General features: G+C 40.3%; 2 protein-coding genes across 2 annotated transcripts in view; both read right to left on the bottom strand.

Moving 5' to 3' along the window:
• The window catches only part of ttn.1 (titin, tandem duplicate 1), a 171,663-nt gene that overhangs the window by 97,551 nt on the left and 49,845 nt on the right, over positions 1 to 24,267 (bottom strand). Inside the window, exons 59-92 of the mRNA XM_071341458.1 lie at positions 23,933 to 24,073; positions 23,650 to 23,724; positions 23,118 to 23,279; positions 22,554 to 22,823; positions 22,266 to 22,343; positions 22,060 to 22,155; positions 18,652 to 18,729; positions 18,444 to 18,524; positions 18,236 to 18,325; positions 18,016 to 18,093; positions 17,074 to 17,112; positions 14,497 to 14,550; positions 13,635 to 14,030; positions 13,232 to 13,504; positions 11,004 to 11,279; positions 10,253 to 10,392; positions 9,998 to 10,124; positions 9,606 to 9,872; positions 9,136 to 9,402; positions 8,696 to 8,959; positions 8,330 to 8,596; positions 7,938 to 8,204; positions 7,572 to 7,838; positions 7,051 to 7,457; positions 6,803 to 6,929; positions 6,185 to 6,327; positions 5,050 to 5,173; positions 2,171 to 2,437; positions 1,975 to 2,072; positions 1,681 to 1,849; positions 1,322 to 1,588; positions 910 to 1,176; positions 532 to 810; positions 34 to 442 (exon numbers count right to left, since the gene is read on the bottom strand). Coding sequence (XP_071197559.1) covers positions 34 to 442; positions 532 to 810; positions 910 to 1,176; positions 1,322 to 1,588; positions 1,681 to 1,849; positions 1,975 to 2,072; positions 2,171 to 2,437; positions 5,050 to 5,173; positions 6,185 to 6,327; positions 6,803 to 6,929; positions 7,051 to 7,457; positions 7,572 to 7,838; positions 7,938 to 8,204; positions 8,330 to 8,596; positions 8,696 to 8,959; positions 9,136 to 9,402; positions 9,606 to 9,872; positions 9,998 to 10,124; positions 10,253 to 10,392; positions 11,004 to 11,279; positions 13,232 to 13,504; positions 13,635 to 14,030; positions 14,497 to 14,550; positions 17,074 to 17,112; positions 18,016 to 18,093; positions 18,236 to 18,325; positions 18,444 to 18,524; positions 18,652 to 18,729; positions 22,060 to 22,155; positions 22,266 to 22,343; positions 22,554 to 22,823; positions 23,118 to 23,279; positions 23,650 to 23,724; positions 23,933 to 24,073 — 6,610 coding nt within the window. The remainder of the gene's footprint in view (positions 1 to 33; positions 443 to 531; positions 811 to 909; positions 1,177 to 1,321; positions 1,589 to 1,680; positions 1,850 to 1,974; positions 2,073 to 2,170; positions 2,438 to 5,049; positions 5,174 to 6,184; positions 6,328 to 6,802; positions 6,930 to 7,050; positions 7,458 to 7,571; positions 7,839 to 7,937; positions 8,205 to 8,329; positions 8,597 to 8,695; positions 8,960 to 9,135; positions 9,403 to 9,605; positions 9,873 to 9,997; positions 10,125 to 10,252; positions 10,393 to 11,003; positions 11,280 to 13,231; positions 13,505 to 13,634; positions 14,031 to 14,496; positions 14,551 to 17,073; positions 17,113 to 18,015; positions 18,094 to 18,235; positions 18,326 to 18,443; positions 18,525 to 18,651; positions 18,730 to 22,059; positions 22,156 to 22,265; positions 22,344 to 22,553; positions 22,824 to 23,117; positions 23,280 to 23,649; positions 23,725 to 23,932; positions 24,074 to 24,267) is intronic.
• LOC139539202 (neurofilament heavy polypeptide-like) lies at positions 15,121 to 16,620 on the bottom strand. The gene has a single exon (XM_071342103.1). It carries the CDS (start codon positions 16,618 to 16,620, stop codon positions 15,121 to 15,123), a length of 1,500 nt encoding a protein of 499 aa, XP_071198204.1.

Raw genomic sequence — 24,267 nt, 5'->3', positions numbered from 1 at the left:
CACACAACCATTCAATCAATGGGAAATTTGTACCTGGGTCCCTCTCTGATCTCACGACCATTCCTGTACCATTTAACAACAGCCTTCTCTTTAGACAGCTTGCAAGAAAACTCAGCATCCTCAAACTCAGTGATGGTCTGGTCTTTGAGTGGTGTGGAGAAGTCAGTGGGAGCTTCGTTGAGGATCAGCTCAGCAGTGCACTTGTCATCACCAGCCATGGCGGTGTATTCACCCTCATCGTCCATGACACAGTCCTTGATGGTCAGTGTGTGCTTATCTTTCTCCACACGGTACAGGATGCGTTTGCTCATGGTGATCTCCTGGCCAGCCTTCATCCATTTGATGGTGATATCAGGTCTGTTCACCTTGCAGGTAAAGCTGATGGTCTTCTTCTCTTGTGTCTCACAGTCCTCAAGAGGCTCAATAATCTTGAGCTTCTCCTCTGTGAATTCACATGATAGACAAGTCAGTTCCTCAATAACATCCTACAGTATTTGTATCTAGCAAAATTAAATAAGTTACTGTATTTACCTTGTACTTTGGCATTGGCATCGCTCTTGGCATGTTCACCACGATGATTTGTCAATGTAATAGTATAAGTTGCTTCATCTGCCTTCTGAGCACCCTTGATCCTCAGAGAGAACACATTGTCTTTCTGGATCATGACAAACTTGCTGCTCTCAAACATGGTCTCCTCATTCTTCAGCCACTTAGCTTTAGCTCCCTCAGTGTTCACCTCACAGTTGAAGATGATCTCCTGTCCTTCCTTCACTTGCGTATCCTTGATGGGTGTGATGATTCTGAGTTTCTCTGTTGAGAGAAAAAAACTGTGTCAGCATAACTATCCTTTTCTATTAGATACAGAAGACAGCAATAAACAAATGATGCAGTATTTGTACAAGTACCCACCAATGACAAACAAGTCAGCTGAGGCTTTGGTAGTCCCAATGAAGGCGACATAGCCTCCTTCATCATTTGGTGTACAATTCTTCACTATCAGTGCTCTTCTCTTGCCATCACAGACAACGTCATACTTATCTCCGGAAACAATCTCCTTGTCACCCTTGAGCCATTTGACTTCATAGGTGTCTTTAGAGACTGAGCAGACAAATTCAGCCTTTTCTCCCTCAACCACCTCAAGACTCTGAGGCCTGGCAATGAACTCCGCAGCCAGTTCTAGAAGACCAAAAAAGCAAGATGAGTGGAGATGCATATAATTTGTATCAGCACCTTAACCTGCACTCAAACATATGGACATAATTTATATAATTTTAAAGAATGTATATGTTTTCAATTTACAGCTCATATCTGATTTCTTTACCATTCAGTGTTAATGTTGCAGATGTCTTGGCGTTATGCAGTCTGCAGTTATACTCTCCAGCATCCTCCATCTTGAGATCTTGAATAATGAAGATTCTCTTCCTTCCATCCGTGACCTGTTCATATCTTCCTCCTTCTGGTAGTTCCTGGTCTCCCTTCCACCAGGTGACCTCAGCGCTGGCCTTCGACACTTCACAAATCATCTTCACACTGTCTGTTTCTGTTCCCTCCACATTAGACAGGTTCTTGGTAAACTTAGCCTCTTCCTCTGCAAGGAGAAGATATTGTAATCAGTCAAATCTGTGGTTGATGGTATAGATATGAATCTCGTAGTAACTGAGAATGAAAACAAAGCCTTACCAATAACTGTCAGCATGCCAGAGGACTTGGAGGTCTTAGCGTCACATTCGTACTCTGCTTCATCATCGAAGACTGTCTTGGTGACCACAAGGATACGCTTGACACCATTGGCAATGATCTCGTATTTCTTTCCCTTTCTGATCTCGTTGCCGTCCTTGTACCATTTGACCTGTTTGAACAGACAACAATATATCATCAGACTTCTTGTGCATGTAAACCAATGTTAATTGATTCCTCTGTTTTCATTTAGGTAGAGCTGATTATTTTAAAGTTTTTTCATTCATAATCACTTACCTTGGCATTCTCACGAGACACCTCACACTCAAATCTGGCATTTTCCTTTTCTTTGACCTCAACATCATGGAGTGGCTTAGAGAACTCAACATGTGGAGCTGTAAGCAAAAATATATATTATATACTCTCTAAAACTCTGCTTGCGAATTCTGTTCATTTGCAATATTTATTTGTGTTGAATCATCATTTTACTTACGTTCAACATTCAGGAAAGCAGAGGTTTTGAATTCTTTAGCATCGCATGTATATGTCTTTGAGTCATCTAGAGTACAGCCATGAATGATGAGTCTTCTCTTTCGGCCATCAACAATAAGGTCATATTTCTTAGTTTTGCGGATCTCCTGTGTGTCTCTGAACCACCTGACCTCAGCGTTTTCCCTGGAGACTTCACACTCCAATGTAGCAGTGGCCTCTTCCTCAACTGTCTGGTCCTCCAGAGGTTTGGTAAACTCAACTGGTGGCTCTGTAAAGCAGGAGACCATTATATTAGTTGCAATAAAGATATACAGTGCCCTCAGGAAGTATTCATACCCCTTTACTTGTTCCACATTTTGTTGTGTTATAAACTGAATTCAAAATGGATTAAATATGTTTTTCTCACCCATCTACACACAATACCCCGTAATGACAAAGTGAAAACATGTTTTTAGAATTCTTTGCAAATGCATTGAAAATAAAATACAGAAATATCTAATTTACATAAGTATTCACACATTTGGCCGTGATTACAGCTTTGAGTCTTTCTGGGAAAGTCTCTAAGAGCTTTGCACATCTAGATTGTACAATATTTGCACATTATTATTATTTTTTAAATCCTCAAACTCTGTCAAGTTGGTTGTTGATCATTGGTAGATAGCCATTTTCAAGTCTTACCATAGATTTTCAAGCCAATTTAAGTCAGAACTGTAACTAGGCCACTCAGGAACATTCAATGTCATCTTGGTAAGCAACTCCAGTGTATATTTGGCCTTGTGTTTTAGGTTATTGTCCTGCTGAAAGGTGAATTTGTCTCCCAGTGTCTGTTGGAAAGCGGACTGAGCCAGGTTTTCCTCTAGGATTTTGCCTGTGCTTAGCTCTATTCCTTTTTATCCTGAAAAACTCCCTAGTCCTTGCTGATGACAAGCATACCCATACCATGATGCAGCCACCACCATGCTTGAAAATATGAAGAGTGGTACTCAGTTATGTGTTGTGTTGGATTTGCCCCAAACATAACGCTTTGTATTCAGGACATAAAGTGTATTTCTTTGCCACATTTTTTGCAGTTTTACTTTAGTGCCTTGTTGCATGTTTTGGAATATTATATTCTGTACAGGCTTCCTTCTTTTCACTCTGACATTTAGGTTAGTATTGTGGAGTAACTACAATGTTGTTGATCCATCTTCAATTTTCTCCTATCACAGCCATTAAACTCTGTAACTGTTTTAAAGTCACCATTGGCCTCATGGTGAAATCCATGAGCGGTTTCCTTCCTCTCCGGCAACTGAGTGAGGAAGGACGCCTGTATCTTTGTAGTGACTGGTTGTATTGATACACCATCCAAAGTGTAATTCAATGTCTCATTTTTTATTTTTACCCATCTACCAATAGGTCCCCTTCTTTGCGTCACGCCCTTATCTGGTTCACCTGTCCTTGTGATTGTCTCCACTCCCCTCCAGGTGTCGCCCATCTTCCCCATTATCCCCTGTGTATTTATACCTGTGTTTTCTGTCTGTTAGTGCCAGTTTGTTTTGTTTGTCAAGCTTACCAGCGTTTTGTCCTGTCAGCTCCTGTCTTTTCCCAGCCTCTCTATTTCTCGTCCTCCTGGGTTGTGACCCTTGCCCGTTCTGACCCTGAACCCACTCGCCTGACCACTCTGCCTGCCCCTGAGCCTGCCTGCCGTCTGGTACCTCTGCCCCTATCTGGATTTCCGACCTCTGCCTGACCTGACCCTGAGCCTGCCTGCCCCCTTGTACATTTGCCTCTGTTTGCTGCAATAAACATTGTAACTTCGACAAGGTCTGCACTTGGGTCCTATCTGATTCCTGATACTTTGCGAGACATTGGAAAACCTCCCTGGTCTTTGTGATTGAATCTGTGTTTGAAATTCAATGGTCAAGTGAGGGACCTTACAGAAAATTGTATGTGTGGGGTACAGAGATGAGGTAGTCATTAAAAAAGAATGTTAAACACTATTATTGCACACAGAGTGAGTTCATGAAACTTATGTGACTTGTTAAGCACATTTTTACTCCTCAACTTATTTAGGCTTGCCATAACAAAGGGGTTGAATACTTATTGACTCAAGACATTTCAGCTTTTCATTTTTAATTAATTTATAATGATTTTGAAAAAAATATAATCCCACTTTAACATTATGGGGTATTGTGTGTAGGCCAGTGACACAACATCTCAATTTAATCCATTTTCAATTCATGCTGTAACTGTCACGGATCCCTCCGGAACTTTCATCACGCACACCTGTCCCCTATCCCCACTGATTAGTATTTGTATATATGTGCCATTTGGTTTCCATGGTCTTGTTGATTATTGTTACAATGTCCGTTGGTGCGTCTGAGTACCTGTGCTGTGTGTTTTGGGCTTTCGTGCCCTTGTGGATTGCGCAGATGATTCCGGGTCTCGGCCCGTGTGTTAATCATCATACGCGCATGTGTATTTATTCGAGGTACTCCTCGCTCTTTTGTTTGGGTTTCAACCCTATGTTTTTGTTACATGTTTGTTTGTTCTTTGTCACCGTGCCTTTACACGGCACGTCGTCAATTGGGCTTAATAAAAACCACTATTACGCATTCCTGCACCCTTCTCTCGATCCTTCATGCCAACGTAACAGTAACACGACAAAATGCTGAAAGAATCAAGGGGTGTGAATACTTTCGGAAGGCACTGTAGATAAATGAACTGTACCCACACTTATGTAGTTGATCTTCTTCCATTTGAAAATATCTGCATGCCATGCTTAACTAGACAAACAAATGTGTGCTAACATGTTTAATAACAAGGACCTCTCAGTTTCAGCAAGGGAGCTCTAGTGGTATGTCAGGTAATCTCCATAATGATTTATCAAATATAACCTACCCCTGACAATGAGTTTGGCCTGGGTCTTGAAGTCCTTTGCAGTGAGCCGGACTTCCCCAGCTTCTGTCAGCTTGACATTTCTGATAGTTAGGCTGTGTCCTCTGCCTTCTGCTCTGGTGACCACCTGAGGAAATAAAACAGTTTAATATGTATGTAAGCCTTGTCTGAGCCAGAACGGCCCATAGGGCAGTAGTCTTTCTCCTGTATCTGTAGAGTGAAGCAGCTTTAAGTACACCACCTGGACGCCAGTCAAACAGATTGATAAAGCCTGATTAATTGTCTTGATTACAAACATGGAACACGTTGTTAATTACCTATTTTACATTTTAAACGTACAGCTATGAAATATTACAGCAAAAGTGCAACACTTGGGTGGCTCACCAACTCTTGAAGCTGTTAAAAATAACTCAAGCAACGCTCACAGGAATGAACAGTCAAATGTTATCTCGACACAGATAATGCTGCACAATGACCTGAAGTGTCTATGTCCTTATATGTATAAAATATGTTGGTGACAAAAATATGTATTTTATTTCACTTGTGATTATTATGACTGAGGTAGGTGGGTTTTGAAGATATGTTTTATATTATAATAGCATATCATTTGAAGAGCAAATGTTCCACACTCAATGCGCTTAAGGTAGAAACAAAACAAAAACTGTGAACAACACATTAAAATATAGATAAACAATCACAATACATCAAAACATGACCTACTAATGCAAAACATAGACATTAAGCAGATTAAGCAAATACAAATGTAAAGCTATCTTGGTCTTTAGCTTGGTAGGTATTTAGTTGCGTTTTAAAGGAGGAAATGGAAGCTGCCTCCACGACATGTGCAGGTACAAAGTCAATTATTAAGTATTGTAATGTATTATACAGTAGTTTATGTGAATGCAAGTACTGTACTTACCCTATCACTTTGCTCTAAAGATGTGTAAAACATTTACTTAAAGTGATTGTAATGACTAAGGTAGTCATGTAAATTATTTGGAAAGCCAATAAAGAGCTGAATAATAGACATTTGTAAAGTCAACTATAAAGTATTAGTTGAATTTGCATACATCAATTCAAAAAGAATATCTGCTTATGGCTATACAGCAGTTGTGAATGTAAATTCTGCAGTACTTACCCTTTCACCTAGCTCCATCTTGGTGCTTCCCAAGAACCATTCTACAACGATTCCTTCATAAGTAAGTTCACAGTCGAAAGTGGCGGTCTCCCCGGCAGTAACAGTAACATCCTTGAGAGGCCGCATAAGCCCTATACTCCGCGCTTTAGATCGAGGAGAAGACATGGTTAGTTGACTGACTCATAAGAAACAAGTCCTTCTTTTACCAGACATCTTTGTATCCCAATTCTTAACAGGCATATTCTCCTTGGGTCCCTAAACCACCAGAACAACTAAGGGCTCGAGGTAAAATCGGGTTATCATGGACTGTCCTAGTTATTTGCATTTAGAGTGTCTTCTCACTGTGAATGTTGTAGCTCTACCAATCATAATCACTGACCACCCACTCCAGATAAGGCATGAGGCTTCTAAAATAGCCACAACACCTGATTGGACAACAGCTCTCCCTTGCTGAGCTTTAGTATCTTTTGCCGTCAGTCAACTAGCAAAATGGTGGAGTACAACTTGCACTACCAAAATGTACTACTTGCCATACAAAAAGTTACTTGTCAGAGGAAAGCCATAATATTTAGTCAAAATTAAAATGTGTGTTTGTATGTTGTGTCATAAGATTCTCACCTTTAACTCTAAGCTGAGCATTGGATTTAGCATTGGCAGCCTGGAAGTCGACACCTCCGGCCTGATCCATGCGAACATTGTATAGGATAAGGACATGCTTTGTACCCTCCTCCTTAATCTCACAGTCCTGAAAACACAGATCACAGAAACATCAGTCACTACATGATACAACCAAATAAATGGTCTTGTTCACATGGGCTATTTCAAATAAATCAAATATTTCAAATAAATCAGTCAATACCACTTACAGGAGACTGATGAAGGGCCTCTCCTTTGAGTTTCCAGTGACCATGGACATCATCGGCAGAGATCTCGGTCTCAAACTTGGCAATTTCAGTTTCTGTCACTTCCACGCTGTACAGTGGACGAACAACCTTAATGTCACGCTCCTCAATGTCCAGCCTGGCTGTGGTTTTGTCAGAACCACAATCGCAAGTGTACTCTCCAATGTTGCCCTTCTCTGCTTTCTTCACTGTCAGCAAACGCCTCTTTCCATCGGTCTTAATGATCAGATTCTTGCTAGGCATGATCTCCTGGCCGTCCTTGAACCATTTCACCTCAGCAGAGGTCTTGCTAAGTTCACAAACCAGCATCACTTCGTCCTTCTCAACGGCAGTGTAGTCTTGCAGTTTTGTCACAAAGTAAGGTTCTCCCTCTGTCAAGCACAAAGAGGAAATTATGAGGAAATGTAAAGTTATGTTTAACTGCAGGCTTTATGTGAATTAAATGACTCAAACTAAATGACACCACAGTTCAATCAATAGCTTACCAAGAACAGTGAGCATGGCCTCAGAGCTCTTGCCCAAGGCTTCCACTTTGATCATGGATGTGTCATCAATGGACACCTGCTTGAAAGTCAAGGTGTGCATCTTGCCATTGTCTGACATGTGCACAACCTTGCTGGGGTGCAGACGGATGTCGTTCTTGTACCAGACGACAGAGATTTTGTCATGTGACAGTTCAATACTGAACTCTGCTGTTTCACGCTCCTTGACTGTGACATCCTTGATGGGCTTGACAAACTCAAGGCGTATACCTTATCACAAAAAAATCACAATTTCATTAATACAATCTCAAATATTTGTCTTTATTTATTATTTGATTATTTCAAAACGTCAATGATCTCAGTAATTACCTTGGATAACTAGTTTTCCTGTGGTCCTCTTGTCCTCAGCCTCAAATATGTATTTAGCTTCATCCTCATATGCGGCAGATTTGACCACCAGAGTGTGTATCTTTCCTTCATGGATAATCTCAAACTTGTCATCATTTTCCAACTCCTGAGATCCCTTGAGCCAACGGAAGGTCTTGGTTGGTCTTGAAATCTCAACCTCAAATCTTCCCTCATCTTTCTCATACACTTGCACATCACTCAAAGGTGTGATAAAGGTCAGTGGCAGTTCTGGAATAAAACCAATAGGCAACATATTATAGTAGATTGAATATCAGGCGTTCTATTAATTCAATGGTGAAAAAATTTGAATACAGAGTAGAAATGAGAAAATAGATCAGAAATAGAAATCTTACCTTTCACTTTCAGGTTGGCTGTACACTTAGCATTGGCAGCTGTGAATCCAACCTCTCCTGTCTGGGAGACCTTGCAGTTGTATAATGTCAAAGTGTGCTTGGCACCATCCTCAATGATTTCAATATCTGGGGAAGGTGAAAGGGTTTCTCCCTTCAGTTTCCACTGGCCATGGACATCATCTTCAGAGATTTCCACTTCAAAACGAGCGGTCTCGCCATCGAAGAGCTCAACACCATACATTGGGCGAGATACCTTGATATCACGAGCTGCAATTGAACACGGAAAAGAGGGCAATTAATTTAATCAAGAAAACAAAAGCAATATTTACTATTAGATTTTATGATTGTAAAAATTAATTGACTTACCTTCAATGCTAATGGTTGCCATGGTCTTGTCCGTATCACAATCACATAGGTATTGTCCCTTATCTTTTCCTTCCACTTTCTTGATAGACAACATTCTTTTGTTGCCCTCAGCCCTTATGGTTACCATCTTAGAGGCCTTAATTTCAGTCTCATTATGGTACCACCTCACAGGGACATCTTTGCTGAGTTCACAGTCCAGAGTGACCTCGTCCTTCTCGACTGCGGTGTAATCCTGCAACTTCACTGTGAAGTATGCGTCACCCTCTGGAACAGGAAAATGTTTTATCAATTGCTGTAGATCAAATAACAATAACACTCTCGAATGATGCCTTCTCTCCATGTTGCATAGCATAGAAGAACAATGTAGAAAACAAGAGATGAACAAAGAGCCATGAAGAGGACAAAGAGAATGAAAGAAAGAGGTACAGAGTAGGGGTTACCTAGCACCGTCAAGTTTGCCGTTGAGGGAATTCCTTTAGCCTCTGCCTTAATCTGGCAGGTATCATCTAGAGTCAACTCCTTGATTTCTAAGGTGTGTTTCTTTCCTTCAAAATGGATGAGCACAGTCCTGCTCACATGGAGTTTGATTTCATTTTTGTACCATGTCAGGGGTACCTTCTCATGAGAGAGCTCAACCTCAAACCGAGCTGTTTGACCTTCCTTGGCAGTTTGGTCCTTTAGTGGTGTTATGAATTTGAGCCTCATACCTATAATATATTAGTTGAGTGCATAACAGTGTTACTGTCTTTGCCCAATAAACAGTCTTGTTGCCCAGTAAGATAATTAATGAATAAAGAATTAAGATGACAACATACTAAAAGCAGCTTATATCTAACACAAAGCCAGATCAAAGATTCAGCGCCATGTAAAACAGAAGAGTTAACTGAGAATTGTTTCAGCCAGTACTTACCCTCCACAGTCAACTGGGCTGTTGACTTTTTGCCCAAGACTTCAATAGTGTATTGTCCCTCATCATCAAATTCACAGTTGTTTATGACCAATATATGTTTCTTTCCATCATCAATAATGTCATATTTATCGCCTGTCGACAGGATGTCTGACCCCTTTAACCACATGACTTTAGGCACATCCTTTGTGATAGTACACTCAAACATAGCCTGTTTCTTTTCAGGTACAGACACGTCCTTCAAGGGGACTGTGAAGTCCATTTCCATTTCTGTGAGGTATGAATAATGATTAAGTATGACTGACGCATTATCGATCTTCCTTTGGATCACAGAGACTTTACAAACACATACAGCATATGACAGTATATATTGTTGATTTTTGACACTTTCTTACCTGTGACTGTGAGCACCCCACTCGTGATAGCGTTCAGAGCTTGATAAGACACTTCACCACACTGGTCAAGCTGAGCATTTTTGAGAGTGAGGAAACGTTTCTGGCCCTCAGATTTGATTTCAACCATCTAAAAATGTAAATACAATTTGAACAAAAGTGTAAATACATCAACATTTAAACAACATGTACTGTACATATTTCCAATCATTGTGGTTAGAATCTAGAAATATATTATAGTCAAATTATAGGTCTTACCGGTGATCTTTGCAGGACTTGACCTTTAAGTTTCCATTCTCCAGCCACATCCTCTTCAGATATTTCAGTTTCAAACGTAACCTCCTCTTTCTCAACAACCTCCATACTGGAGATAGGCTTCAAGATCTGAGCTTCACGTTCTGTAAAAGTAACAAAAATATTTAAAAGGATTCACTTCATGTTTATTTTATTTAAAACCTTATTTTACCAGGTAAGTTGACTGAGAACACATTCTCATTTACAGCAACGACCTGGGGAATAATTACAGGGGAGGGGAAGGGGGATGAAGGAGCCAATTGTAAGCTGGGGATGATCAGGTGGCCGAGATGGTATGAGGGCCAGATTGCGAATTTAGCCAGGACATTGGGGTTAACACCCCTAGTTTTACAATGAGTGCCATGGGATCTTTAGTGACCACAGAGAGTCAGGACACCTGTTTAACATTCCATCCAAAAGACAGCACCCTACACAGGGCAATCTCCCCAATCACTGCCCTGGGGGATTATTATTTTAAAAAATTAGACCAGAGGAAAGGGTGCCTCTACTGGCTCTCCAACACCACTTCCAGCAGCATCTGGTCTCCCATCCAGGACCAACCCTGCTTAGCTTCTGAAGCAAACCAGCAGTGGGATGCAGGGTGGTATGCTGCTGGCAAAGGCTATCATGTAGATAGCCTTAGTGGACAACATAACATACAATTGCAGACCGTAACATAACATACAAGTAACATAATATAGAATGTGCAACCAACCTCCAAGAGTCAGTTTAGCTGTGTATCTGCGGCCTTCAACCTCCATGGCATATTGCCCAATATCATCAGGTGATACTTTCTTAACTATGAGAGTCAGTTCTTTGCCTTCTTTCTTGACCTCAGTCTTGTCAGTGGGATCATTAGGAATCTCCTTGTCGCCATGGAACCACTTCCAGTTGGGGGTTTCTTTGAAGAGCTCGCATTTGAAAGTGGCAGTGGCCTTGGGTTTCACATGCTGATCTCTCAATGGTTTCTGCAACCAGTCTCTGATAATTTCTGTAAAATAAAATAAAAATTCATATTGAAAAATGGCTCCTTCTCATGTAGCCAAGACACAACAAGACAGGCACAGGACTACAATCCACATATAAAAACAAAGCAGGGAAGGTCGAAGATCAACTAGAGACGGTCCACAGGAACTGAGTAAAACGGGGGTCTCCTGGCAAGAGGCAAAAGCCCTCACACATGGTGGACCTCCTACAGTGCCTTGCAAAAGTATTCACCCCCCTTGGTGCTTTTCCTATTTTGTTGCATTACAACCTGTCATTTAAATTGATTTTTATTTGGATTTCATGTAATGGACATACACAAAATAGTCAAAATTGGTGAAGTGAAATGAAAAAAAATTACTTGTTTATAAAAATTCTAAAAAATAGAAAACGGAAAGTGGTCCGTGCATATGTATTCACCCTCTTTGCTATGAAGCCCCTAAATAAGATCTGGTGCAACACATTACCTTCAGAAGTCACATAATTACTTTAATAAAGTTCACCTGTGTGCAATCTAAGTGTCACATGATCTGTCACATGATCTCAGTATATATACACATGTATATAAAAGGCCCCAGAGACTGCAACACCACTAAGCATGTGGCACCACCAAGCAAACGGCACCATGAAGACCAAGGAGCTCTCCAAACAGGTCAGGAAAATGTTGTGGAGAAGTACAGATCAGGGTTGGGTTATAAAAAAATATCAGAAACTTTGAACATCCCACGGAGCACCATTAAATCCATTATTAAAAATGGAAAGAATATGGCACCACAACAAACCTGCCAAGAGAGGTCCGCCCACTGAAACTCACGGACCAGGCAAGGAGGGCATTAATCAGAGAGGCAACAAAGAGACCAAAGATAACCCTGAAGGAGCTGCAAAGCTCCGCAGTGGAGATTGGAGTATCTGTCCATAGGACCACTTTAAGCCATACACTCCACAGAACTGGGCTTTACGGAAGAGTGTCCAGAAAAATCCATTGCTTAAAGAAAAAAATAAGCAAACACATTTGGTGTTCGCCAAAAGGCATGTGGGAGACTCCCCAAACATATGGAAGGTGGCACTGGTCAGATGAAAATGTAGCTTTTGGCCATCAAGGAAAATGCTATGTCTGGCGCAAACCCAACACCTCTCATCACCCCGAGAACACCATCCCCATCCCCAACACCACACCATCATGCTGTGGGGACGTTTTTCATCCCCAGGGACTGGGAAACTAGTCAGAATTGAAGGAATGATGGATGGCACCTTCTAGCAGGACAATGACCCTAAGAATACTGCTAAAGCGACACTCAAGTGGTTTAAGCGGAAACATTTACATGTCTTGGAATGGCCTAGTCAAGGCCCAGACCTCAATCCAGTTGAGAAACTGTGGTATGACTTAAAAATTGCTGTACACCAGCGGAACCCATCCAACTTGAAGGAGCTGGAGCAGTTTTGCCTTGAAAAATGGGCGAAGATCCCAGTGGCTAGATGTGCCAAGCTTATAGAGGCATACCCAAAGAGACTTGCAGCTATAATTGCTGCAAAAGGTGGCTCTACAAAGTATTGACTTTTGGGGGGGGGGGGGGGGGGGGGATAGTTATGCACACTCAAGTTTTCTTTTTTTTCTTATTTCTTGTTTGTTTCACAAGAAAAAATATTTTGCATCCTCAAAGTGGTAGGCATGTTGTGTAAATCAAATGATACAAACCCCCCCAAAAAAAGTATTCCAGGTTGTAAGGCAACAAAATAGGAAAAATGCCAAGGGGGGTGAATACTTTCGCAAGCCACTGTATGCTCCCAAAGGGGACAAGAGGATGAAGTCAAGTATGTCAAGCTATGTAGCAATTACACAATGTTTTTCCCGTGCTTATGAATAGGCTAGGAATGCATTATGTAGATTGGTTCAAATGAATTTCTACTAAAATGATTAGTGCATTTGTTTAGTTACAAATATAGATATTCTGTACATACCAATGATTTTGACATCTGTTTTAGTCCTGATGTCATCACACTCGCAAGCGTAGATCCCAGCGTCGTCATCTCCCGTGTCCTGGATTGTAATGGCATGCTGCATTCCAATGACATTGATAGCCACTTTTCCAGGGATGTTTTTAAGAGGGACACCACTTTTCTTCCAGACCACATCTCTCTCTTTGTTCAACTCACAGGTCAGGTACATAGGCTGACTCTTGAGGACCGACATACCATCCTCTTCCAGAGTCTTTACCCACTTCACAGGCAATTCTATGAGGAAAGAAAGTCATATTCCAAAGCTTACATTAAATATTACTTATCTTTAAGTAATCAAAGAGGTTGTAAAGAAGTAAAGAAGTTCGTTACACAGAACAAATATGTATGGACTTAGAATAAGTACCTTCTACTATTAGTTTGGCGGTTGTTGTCTTTTCCTTGTTGCCCAGCTTGGCAACACAAGTATATTCACCAGTGTCAGAAACTTGCACATCAATGATGAGCAGTTTGCGATCTTTGCCATCAGAGTAGTACTTGTGTTTTGGGCTCTCTCTTATGTTGGCGTCATCTTTCATCCATGAAGTAATTGCAGTAGAAGGCGAAACCTCGCACTCAAACGTAGCAGAAGCGCCGACTGATTCAGCCTCCTGTAACACTATGTCTTTGAGTGGTCTCGTAAACTTCAGTGGAACTGCTTTGAGCTGGAATCCAAAAGGATTAGCATCTGGAGGTTTGTCTCCTCCAGCACCGGGCTTCAGTCCTCTACCCCGACCACCACCAGGTGAGGGGGTTTGCTTAGCTGAAATTGGAAAAATGTAAATGCATGATAAGTTCAACAACACTACTTTTGCTAAGACGTTTTGTTTTATTTTAAGAACTGTATTTTTTCAGTACATGAACATCAACATAAAACATAAAACCCCAGAGAGAAACCTCTCTTGGACATGTTGCCAAGGGCAAAAAACAAGTGGCATTACCGTATTTCCCAAAGAGGATGAAGAGTATTAAGCAAGTTAACAACACGATAAAACGCTACTATACGGACTATACAGAAGTAATATACGGACTCAAACATTCAAACACGTTTAACATTTAAACAAAATACATAGTTTTCATAGTAAATAAGATATGATAGATATGATTACAAAAACCTAGAAGACCCATATAAGGATATAGGTTAAAGTCATGATATTTCTGAGCACTTTAAGTTTCTATATCTTTATCACACACATATTACCGACATGCATGTTTTTGTTTATTCTCACCTTGAATGCCTCTACCTCTACCTCTACCGGCAGCATCCTCTTTTGGTTTCCCATCTGAGTAAAGACAATTGCATGACTTTCTCATTAAGAAATAAAATATATGACTACAACTCGCAAAATGTTTGGACATTACACAGAAAACTGTGAAAGATGGGAAAGATGAATGGATACAAAATGGAGCACCATGGGCAAGATTATTGGACATGAGAAGATGGCATGGACATAGAGAATTGAACAAAATGCCAGACATTGACATGGAGAGCTTGAACACGCTGTAATGGATGTGTACAAGACAATGGAGACAAATATTAGTACAGCTAGACAATGGACAAAAATTACTGACTTTGATACTTGGACTACATAAAATGAAGACATTAAGATGAGGAGATGAAAACATTAAGATGGACATAGTTGGAAAACACAGAGTGCGGACATGGACATGGTTGGACAACACAGTGAGGACATGGACATGGTTGGTCTACATAGAATGAGGACAAGACGTGAGACAAAAAAGATTGACTTGGATGGAGGTAATGAAAGATGGATGGCTAGCTCGACTGATAACTGGACAGATAGATTAATGGATGAATGGAGGATGGATCAGGTGAGACACTTCCTGAGCCATCAGTGGTAAGTTTCAGCAGCCATAATCTCACCTCTGCTGGCACCTGGCATTCCAGGGGTCTCACGTGCATCACCTTCCAAAGGTTCTTCTCCCCAGTCTTCTGTGGACCCAGAACTATCTCGAGGGACAAGTTCCCATCCCCAACCTTCATTGTCAGATTCCAGCTCCTTCTCTGGCTCCTCCTCAAAGACTTCCTCCTCCAACTGAGTTGAAATCTTTCGTAACTGTACAGGGGACAGTTCTTTCATTGCTGGCACCTTCTCTTTAACAGTTTTATGTGGTGCTTCCTCTTCTGGTGATATTTTCTTTGGAACCTTTTTTAGGGTAACACCTTCAAATGAATCTTTAGGTGAAACCTGTCTAGGCAGCTTTTTGGTGCGTTCTGCACTGAGCTTCCTCTCCATAATAATTTTTTCAATTTCTTTTGGCTTTGGTTTTTCAACCTTAGGTGAGGGAGTCTTTTTCAGTTCCACCTTTTTCTTAAGTGTCTCTTCATGCTTTAAGGGTTTGTCTTTTTCTTTTTCTTCTGGTTCTTTAGGCACAAGCTCCACCTTTTTTAATTGTGTTGGCTTTTCCTCTTGAGGACTCTTTTCAATTTTCTTTACAGGTACTGGTTTTGGAGGACTTGGCTTTTGATGAAGAGTTTTTTCAGCCTCTTTCTTCTTCTCAGACTCCTTCTCAGGCTTCACAGCTTCAGCTTTTGGTGACTTAGAAAATGGCTTCAATTTAACTTCTTCCTTCTCTTGCTCCTGCGGAGGCATTTTCTTCACCTTTGTCAGTGGTTTGTCAGACTCTTCGACTTGTTCATCTTCAGGAGCTTTGGCCACTGGTTTAAATTTGGCTGCCTGTGGCTCTTTCGTATCCTTTGCGATGGTTTCAGATTTCTTCATAGGAGCAGAAACTGATTCTTTAACTGCTTCATCTCTTTGTGGTCTCTCACTTCTATCGTAAGCAGCTCTGGATTCACTGTCTTTTTTGTCTTTCTCTGGCTCAACAGTTCCCGGTTTAGCAGGTTTTTCAAATGGTTTAAGCTTGACAGTTTCTTGCTCTTTCTCGTCTGATGGCAATTTCGATACCTTCTTCAGAGATGAACTAGGTTGGTCAGGTGATTCTTCCTTCAGCAACTTTGGTGTTTTCTTCAAACCCATTTTCTCCTCTACTTGGACATCTTTCAGAACCTTTTGGGATTTTTTCAAGTGAGCTAATGATTCCTCAGTAGAATCTTTTGATGCAACTTCTTTAGGTTTGTGAAACTCCACCTGTTCAATTGGCTTCTTATCGTATACTGAGGTTCTCTCAGCTATTTCTGTTGTTTCAAACATATACTCCTCTCTCTCATAACTTTCAACAACTATGGTCCTTGAGGCTTCCTGAGTCGGAACCTCCGGTTCAACTGTCTCTTCTTCTGAGGGTATCTGTGGCACCTTTTTCAGCTTAATGATATCCTGCTCTTCCTCAGTGTCCTTTGAAATTCTGGTCACTTTCTTCAAAGTTGGCATGTCAAGTATTTCTTCCTTCAGAACAGGAATTCTACCCTTTTTCTTAATAATAGTTGGCGCCGCAGTTGTTTTTGCTGAAGTAGTAAGATTTTGTATAAGACAGAGAGCAACGACCAACAATTATTCATTTGCATCACAAAACAACAAAGGACTCCAATATTAAACATTTTACAGCAATACTGTACACTCCACATTCACTCGGCAACAAAAGATTTAGGACAGTTCACGGGACATATTTTCAGACAGACAAGTTAAACAGACATTTTCCCAAGTAAAGTAAACTGGTATCTATCATGTATTTAAATTAGTAATTCATTGATCAAATGATGAAGCTATATTTTAATGTTTGATCTCTTAATCTGTTTACTATCTATTTTGCATTAATAGGTTAAAAATAATGCTTTGATATATTGTTATTGTGTTCTACCCTTTGATGTATTGTTGCAATCTTACCTTTGCCAGCTCCCCCGGGTGCTGTTACAGGGCCCTTATCTGTAGGAATGTAGGAATGTAAGATTCCAGTTAAGTTATAGAATAAAAAATATATTGTAAGGTATTTGGGAAAGCACCCATACGTTTGTGCCTAATCACTAGGATAGGATGTGATAAACTGTCTTATAAGAGGGGGAAATGTACTTCGACACACAGTATGGCTGTATACAATTAACACTGTACATTACACACTCAACATATACACTATACATACATTGGACGTTACCCATGTCATAAAGATTATACACATCTCTTACAGCCACATACATCAAACATTTACTATGTATATATATACACTACAAGATGCAGGGGTATCAATATTTGCGTTAGAGGAAGAAGTGTGTCATGCAATATGTTGACTTTTGATAATTTGAGCAATGTATTCCTTTTCACTTTGGTGAAGACTTTTTGAAATGTAATGACTCTGTAGCAGGTGTGTAAGTACAGGCAGTTGCATGCGACTTACCCATATTGCCAATATTTTCTGAGAAAAGAGTACTGCATGTACTTACTAGCCTGTACAGGGTAACTACTGTTAGTTATTACACTAGTAGAGTGTAGACGTGTCTCTATTCTAAGCACGCAGTATCAAGCATGCACATTTTGTTAGAAGTACACACTTCAAGTGAGTAGGTATCATGAGATAGTGACAAACAGATAAACCTCTAACAAGGTTTAAAAGTATGCTGTAGAGTAGACAGACAAACGAAGCAACATTTCTAAAATTAGGTTTCTAAGTGCCAGTGTAAAATGCAAGTATACATGTTGTATACATACAGGTGTGTTCACTCATACTACTTAAGTGCAGCATGTGTGAGGCTCACATGCTCTTAGGAACCTGTCAAAAAGAGCAAACAGACATTTGAAGAACACACCATGAATGACAGAAACAAAAAAGACTACCTTCAGGGGGTGAAGCACTAGGTGAAACAGGTGAAGGCGTTTTCATCGGTGGGGAGGATCTCTTTTCAGCTGGTGACATTTTAAATACAAGTATGCCAAAGGTCATAATCAGGACAAACAAGAGTGTTTGAGCTAAAATTTGCTCACCAAATACAAACATTTAAAAGAGCAGATAGACATTAAGAAAAAACTAAATTGAAACAAACATCAGAAACACTACCTTCAGTAGGAGACACTGTTTCTACAAGAGGAGCAGGTGAAGGCTTTGGTATCTGAGGTGGTGGGGAGGCTTTCTTCTGCACTGGTTTCACTTTAAATACAAGTATTCTAAGGTCACATTCAATAACTGACTGCTTGAGCTAAGAGTTGTTAAACAAACACAAACATTGACAGAACATAACAAGAATGACAAAAACATAAGAGACTACCTTCAGGGGGAGAAGCTTTCTCCACATGGGGGGCATCTGAAGGCTTTGGCTTCGGTGCAGAGATTTTCTTGTCTGGTGTCACTTTAAATACAAGTACCCCAAGGTCACAATCAAGAACTGACCACTTTGGCCAAAGACTCATTAAAGAAACACTGAAAGAGCAGACTAACATTTGAGGAAAACAACATGCATGACACAAACACACTACCTTCAGGGGATGCTACTTTTTCTACATAGGGAGCAGGTGAAGGCTTTGGTGTTGGGGGAGAGATTTTCCTCTCTGGTGGTTCTTTAAATACAAGTACGCCAATGTCACAATCAAGAAAATACAATTTTCACTAAGGTTTGTTTAAGATTTGTAAACAAACACTGACACAATGAAACAGATTGAAGAAGATTGAGACATGAAACATTAAGGACAACACTTAGGAAAACACAATACAACAAGAAGATGTAAGAGTTTAGTTTAGTTTTTGATGAAGACGTAAGAGTCCCTTTAGTACCTTGTGGATGAGTGGTATCATCTGTAATTGAGACAGGGACCACTTCAGGGGCGACCCTTTGGTCTGGACAAGAAAAAGTATTATGCAATATTTAGACAATACAAAGATTTAGTCATGACAATATACAGTCCAACAAGGAAAGACGTAAGAAGAATACACAAAGACAGACAGACAAGATATAAGAATGAGGCCTTCAGATTAAATACCTTTGTGAGGTGTTGGAGGCTCAACTCTCTCTTCTTCTTCTTCTTCTTCTTCCTTTTGTTTGATTGTCTTCTGTGATATTTTAGTTTTATACGGGATGTCATCTTCATTAGGTGAAACAGCTTTCTTATATGCATTGGCTTCTTCCTCAGGTAAGACAGCTTTATTAGAAGGAATGGCTTCTTCCTCAGGTAAGACAGCTTTATTAGAAGGAATGGCTTCTTCCTCAGGTAAGACAGCTTTCTTAGAAGGAATGGCTTCTACCTTAGGTGAGAGAGCTTTCTTAGAAGGAATGGCTTCTTCCTCAGGTAAGACAGCTTTCTTAGAAGGAATGGCTTCTACCTTAGGTGAGACAGCTTTCCTTTGAGGAATAACCTTTATACTTAAGATAGCTTCTTTCTTAGTGGTAGGAGTAGCTGATTTCTTTGGTGGAACCACTGTCACTGGGTCAATGTGTCTAACACTATCTCTTTGGGTTGCATCTTCCTCTTTCTTTGCAACAATAGCTTGAATTGGTTGATCATCTATTTTCTTTATAGGAACTTCTTGCCTTACTATCTCAGTTTGTTGTATATCTTCCTCTTCTAAAGAAATATCATCCCTTACGTTTATCTGAGTCAATTCCTTTTCTCTCTCATATATCATAGCTTTGTCTCCATATGATACCTCTTCTCTGAAACTAACTTCCTCTGCCAGGGAAATTTTCTCAATGAAACCTGTTGTCTGTGAAACTTGCCCTGCTTCAGTCACAGGATCCCTCTTCACTGAAACATCTTGCCTTACTTCAGTTACTGAAGCCTTCTTCACTGCAACTACTTGCCGTGCTTCAGTCACAGGATCCCTCTTCACTGAAACATCTTGCCTTACTTCAGTTACTGAAGCCTTCTTCACTGCAACTACTTGCCGTGCTTCAGTCACTGAATCTCTCTTCACTGGAACTTGTTGCCATGTTTCAGTCACGGAATCCCTCTTCACTGAAACTTCTTGTCTCGTTTCAGTTACTGAAGTCTTCTTCACTGAAAGTTCTTGCCACACTTCAGAAGCTGAATTAAGGTTTGGTGAAACTTCTTTCAGCTGTTCAGTCACTGAATCTCTCTTCACTGAAACATCTTTCCTTGCTTCAGTCTCTGTTGTTACAGTTAGCTCAGTTGTTGAAGGAACTGTGATGGCTTTAAAGACAACACAAATTCAAGATTTGCACAAGAAGAGAACACAAATTCAAGATTTGCACCATACAACGGTGACTAAGAAGATGACAGTAAAACACAGAGACACTTTTACATAAAAGGTTGCCTGGAAGATGTGAATGTGTTTGAATTACGTTCGGAAAGTATTCAGACCCCTTGACTTTTTCCACATTTTGTTACGTTACAGCCTTATTCTAAAATGGATTGAATCTTTTTTTTCTCAAATCAATCTACACACAATACCCCATAATGACAAAGTGAAAACAGGTTTTTTGAATTTTTTGCAAATGTATATTAAAAACCCAGAAATACCTTATTTACATAAGTATTCAGACCCTGTGCTATGACACTGGAAATTGAGCTAAGGTGCATCCTGTTTCCATTGATCATCCTTGAGATGTTTCTACAACTTGATTGGAGTCCAGCTGTGGTAAATTCAATCGATTGGAAATTATTTGGAAAAGCACACACCTGTCTATAAAAGGTCCCACAGTTGACAGTGCATGTCAGAGCAAAAACCAAGCCATGAGGTCGAAGGAATTGTCCATAGAACTCCGAGATAGGATTGTGTCGAGGCACAGATCTGGGGAAGGGTACCAAAAAATGTCTGCAGCATTGAAGGTCCCCAAGAAAACAGTGGCCTTCATCATTCTTAAATGGAAGAAGTTTGGAACCACCAAGACTCTTCCTAGAGCTGGCCGCCCGGCCAAACTGAGCAATCGGAAGAGAAGGGCCTTGGTCAAGGTGGTGACCAAGAACCCGATGGTCACTTTAACAGAGCTCTTGAGTTCCTCTGTGGAGTTGGGAGAACCTTCCAGAAGGACAACCATCTCTGCAGCACTCCAACAATCAGGCCTTTATGGTAGAGTAGCCAGACGTAAGCCACCCCTCAGTAAAAGGCACATGACAGCCCACCATGAGTTTGCCAAAAGGCACCTAAAGGACTCTCAGACCATGAGAAACAAGATGCTCTGGTCTGATGAAACCAAGGTTGAACTCTTTGGCCTGAATGCCATGCATCACGTCTGGAGGAAACCTGGCACCATCCCTACAGTGAAGCATGGTGGTGGCAGCATCATGCTGTGGGGATGAACGGCGCAAAGTACAGTGAGATCGTTCATGAAAACCTGCTCCAGAGCGCTCAGGACCTCAGACTGGGGTGAAAGTTCATCTTCCAACAGGACAATGAACCTAAGCACACAACCAAGACAATGCAGGAGTGGCCACTCAATGTCCTTGAGTGGCCCAGTCAGAACCCGGACATGAACCCGATCTAAGATCTCTGGAGAGACCTGAAAATATCTGTGCAGCGATGCTCCCCATTCTACCTGACAGCGCTTGAGAGGATCTGCAGAGAAGAATGGGAGAAACTCCCCAAATACAGGTGTGCCAAGCTCGTAGCATCATACCCAAGAAGACTCAAGGCTGTAATCGCTGCCAAAGGTACTTCAACAAAGTACTGAGTAAAGGGTCTGAATATTTATGTGAATGTGAATTATTATTATTATTATTTTATTTTTTTGCAAAGATTTCTAAGCCTGATTTTGCTTGTCATTATGGGGTATTGTGTGTAGATTGATGAAGAAAGCCTTTAGCGTAGCAAAATTTGGAAAAGGTCAAGGGGTCTGAATACTTTCCGAATGCAATGTATATCAAAATGTGACTTTCAAATTATCTGTAATGACTGCATTTTAGAATGTAGAATTGTAGAACACGTGTAATGCAGTACAATACCTTTTACTTCAGGGGTTTCTTTGGGCTTAGGTGTAACTTCTAATTTTGCAGCTGGAGTAACTTTCTCTGGTTTCTGGGGGACTTCTATTCAAACAAGTTAATAATAAAAGCAATCACTAAAAGGAGCTCAAAGTTACTGAGAATCATGTATGTACCAACGTGTGCTTTAGGAGAAGTCATGGTTTCTAGCATACCTTTTGTGAGAGCAACTTCATCCTCCTTTTTAGGTTTAGTTACTGGTGTTCTCTCAGGCGGCTCATCCTTCTGTTTCACTTTTTTAAGACATACATGACATTACCAAACAAATCGAAATACAGTACAAGCGTGACAGCACAAGCACAATATAAACAAAATCTTAAGGAATTCATTCTGTTCAAAAGACTACCAAGAGTTTTGAGTATGAAAGAAGAGTTCAAAATGGAAAGGAAACCATTTTTAATAACATCAGCATTTTCAATATCCAAAGACATTGAAATATATACCTTTCTCTGTGTGGATTTCCTTTGGTGCAGCTGGCTCTGCCTTGCTAGTTGCTTGCTGTGGCTTTTTAACTGCCTCTTCCTTTGGTGCTGCAATTGGCTCTGATTTGCTCATTGCTGTTTTTTTAGCTGCCTCTGTTGGTGTTGGTGCAGTTGGTGTTGGTGTTGGTGCAGTTGGTGCAGTTGGTGCTGCACCTGGCCTAGGCTTGCTAGTTTCCAGCTTTTTATCGGCATCTGTCTTTGTCCTCTCCGTTGTTTTAACATCCGTGATAACTTAAAAGGACATTCGTCAGTTGTTTTTTGCTACTTAAATCATCAATGGATGAAGAAGAGAAACCAGTATGTGCTAATCACACTCTAACGAGTGCTTTGCACATTTACAAAGAGCATGCTAAGTCAAGAAATAACCACAAAAAGACAACAATTTACAGAAAACATTACAAGTTCTGACAAACAAACCTTCAACATACTGGCAAACAACACATTATTTAAATCAAGAAACAATTAGATTTGTGGATTGCATAAGAAGAGTACATATACCCTCAAGGATATATGACTTTCAAGTACCTTTTGTTGGAGTAGTATCTGTCTTTTTGGGAACATCCTTAGGTTTAGGTGGTGGAATTGCAGATTCTTCTTTCTTTGTGATCTCGGGTACTTTTTTGGGAACAACCTTAGCTGCAGGTGGTTGAGGTGTGGGTTCTTCTTTCTTGATGATTATTTCTGGCACTTTTTAAGAACATTATGATTAAATGGATGATTCACCCAAATCACAAATTGCCAGCACATATTCGATGGACCTATTGAGTCAGCAATCCAATATTTGGGTTTGTTTAAGCTGTGGCTAAGGAAACCAAACAAATCTTGTGATTGCTGACTACAGATTTGAATATTGCTTGCTAATTATCCATACGATAATTTAAGAATTGTAATTTGGGAGAATTTGTAACAATTAAAAAACACTGCTAAAGAGGTTAGCATAAATAAGAATGAAGAGATAGCTTCGTCACAACACTTAGAAGACATGTACATACAACACAGCTTAAGATGTAAAGTATATTGCAACGAGTTAACATTTTTGCTAAACTATAAGCTTTACCTTTTTTTGAAATTTCCTCTTGTGGAGGTGACTCTGGCTTTCTAATGGGCTCAGCTTTGGGGTATTCCTCAGGAACTTTAAAGAACATTTGTTTTGTTTTAATGCTCAATAAATAATTCAGAGTGAAGCAAACAAAACAAACAAATGCATACATATCTCATTACAAACATCAATAAACACAGGTAGACATAAAGACATTGTGTTTGACTTGGACAAAATAATGCATACATGTCATACAAGGACAAGAGTAGGAAAGAGCATTAAAGACAATATATAACTGTACCTTTGGGGTGAGGAGCTTCTGGTGTCTTTGTGGGAGTGGGTTTTGGCTTTGGTTGAGCTTCAACCCTAGCTGCAGGTGCCATTTTTGTCTCAGGGGCCACTTTGGGCTCAGTAGCCATATGAGGTATGGGTTTAGGCACATCTTTCAGGTAATACAGAAACACTACCATTAGCAAATGTAAAGAATATACTTATAAAAGATTTAAGACTAAGAGAAAGCAAGAATACACACATAACAGTAAACAGTTCAATAAGAAATTATCCAATGCTCTCAAGTGAATTACTTCACAGGCATTGATGAGACTAACAGTGAGTATGTTTCACCAACTGTCAAAC

The sequence above is a fragment of the Salvelinus alpinus genome, chromosome 14 (assembly GCF_045679555.1).
Source record: "Salvelinus alpinus chromosome 14, SLU_Salpinus.1, whole genome shotgun sequence".
NCBI classification, from domain to species: domain Eukaryota; kingdom Metazoa; phylum Chordata; class Actinopteri; order Salmoniformes; family Salmonidae; genus Salvelinus; species Salvelinus alpinus.
Note: the sequence above shows the minus strand (reverse complement) of the source record. Positions and strands in the feature narration are given on the sequence as shown.

Bases quoted from the DNA above. Each gene is read 5' to 3' on its own strand.
- LOC139539202 (XM_071342103.1), bottom strand. From the start codon at position 16,620: ATGCCAACTTTGAAGAAAGTGACCAGAATTTCAAAGGACACTGAGGAA.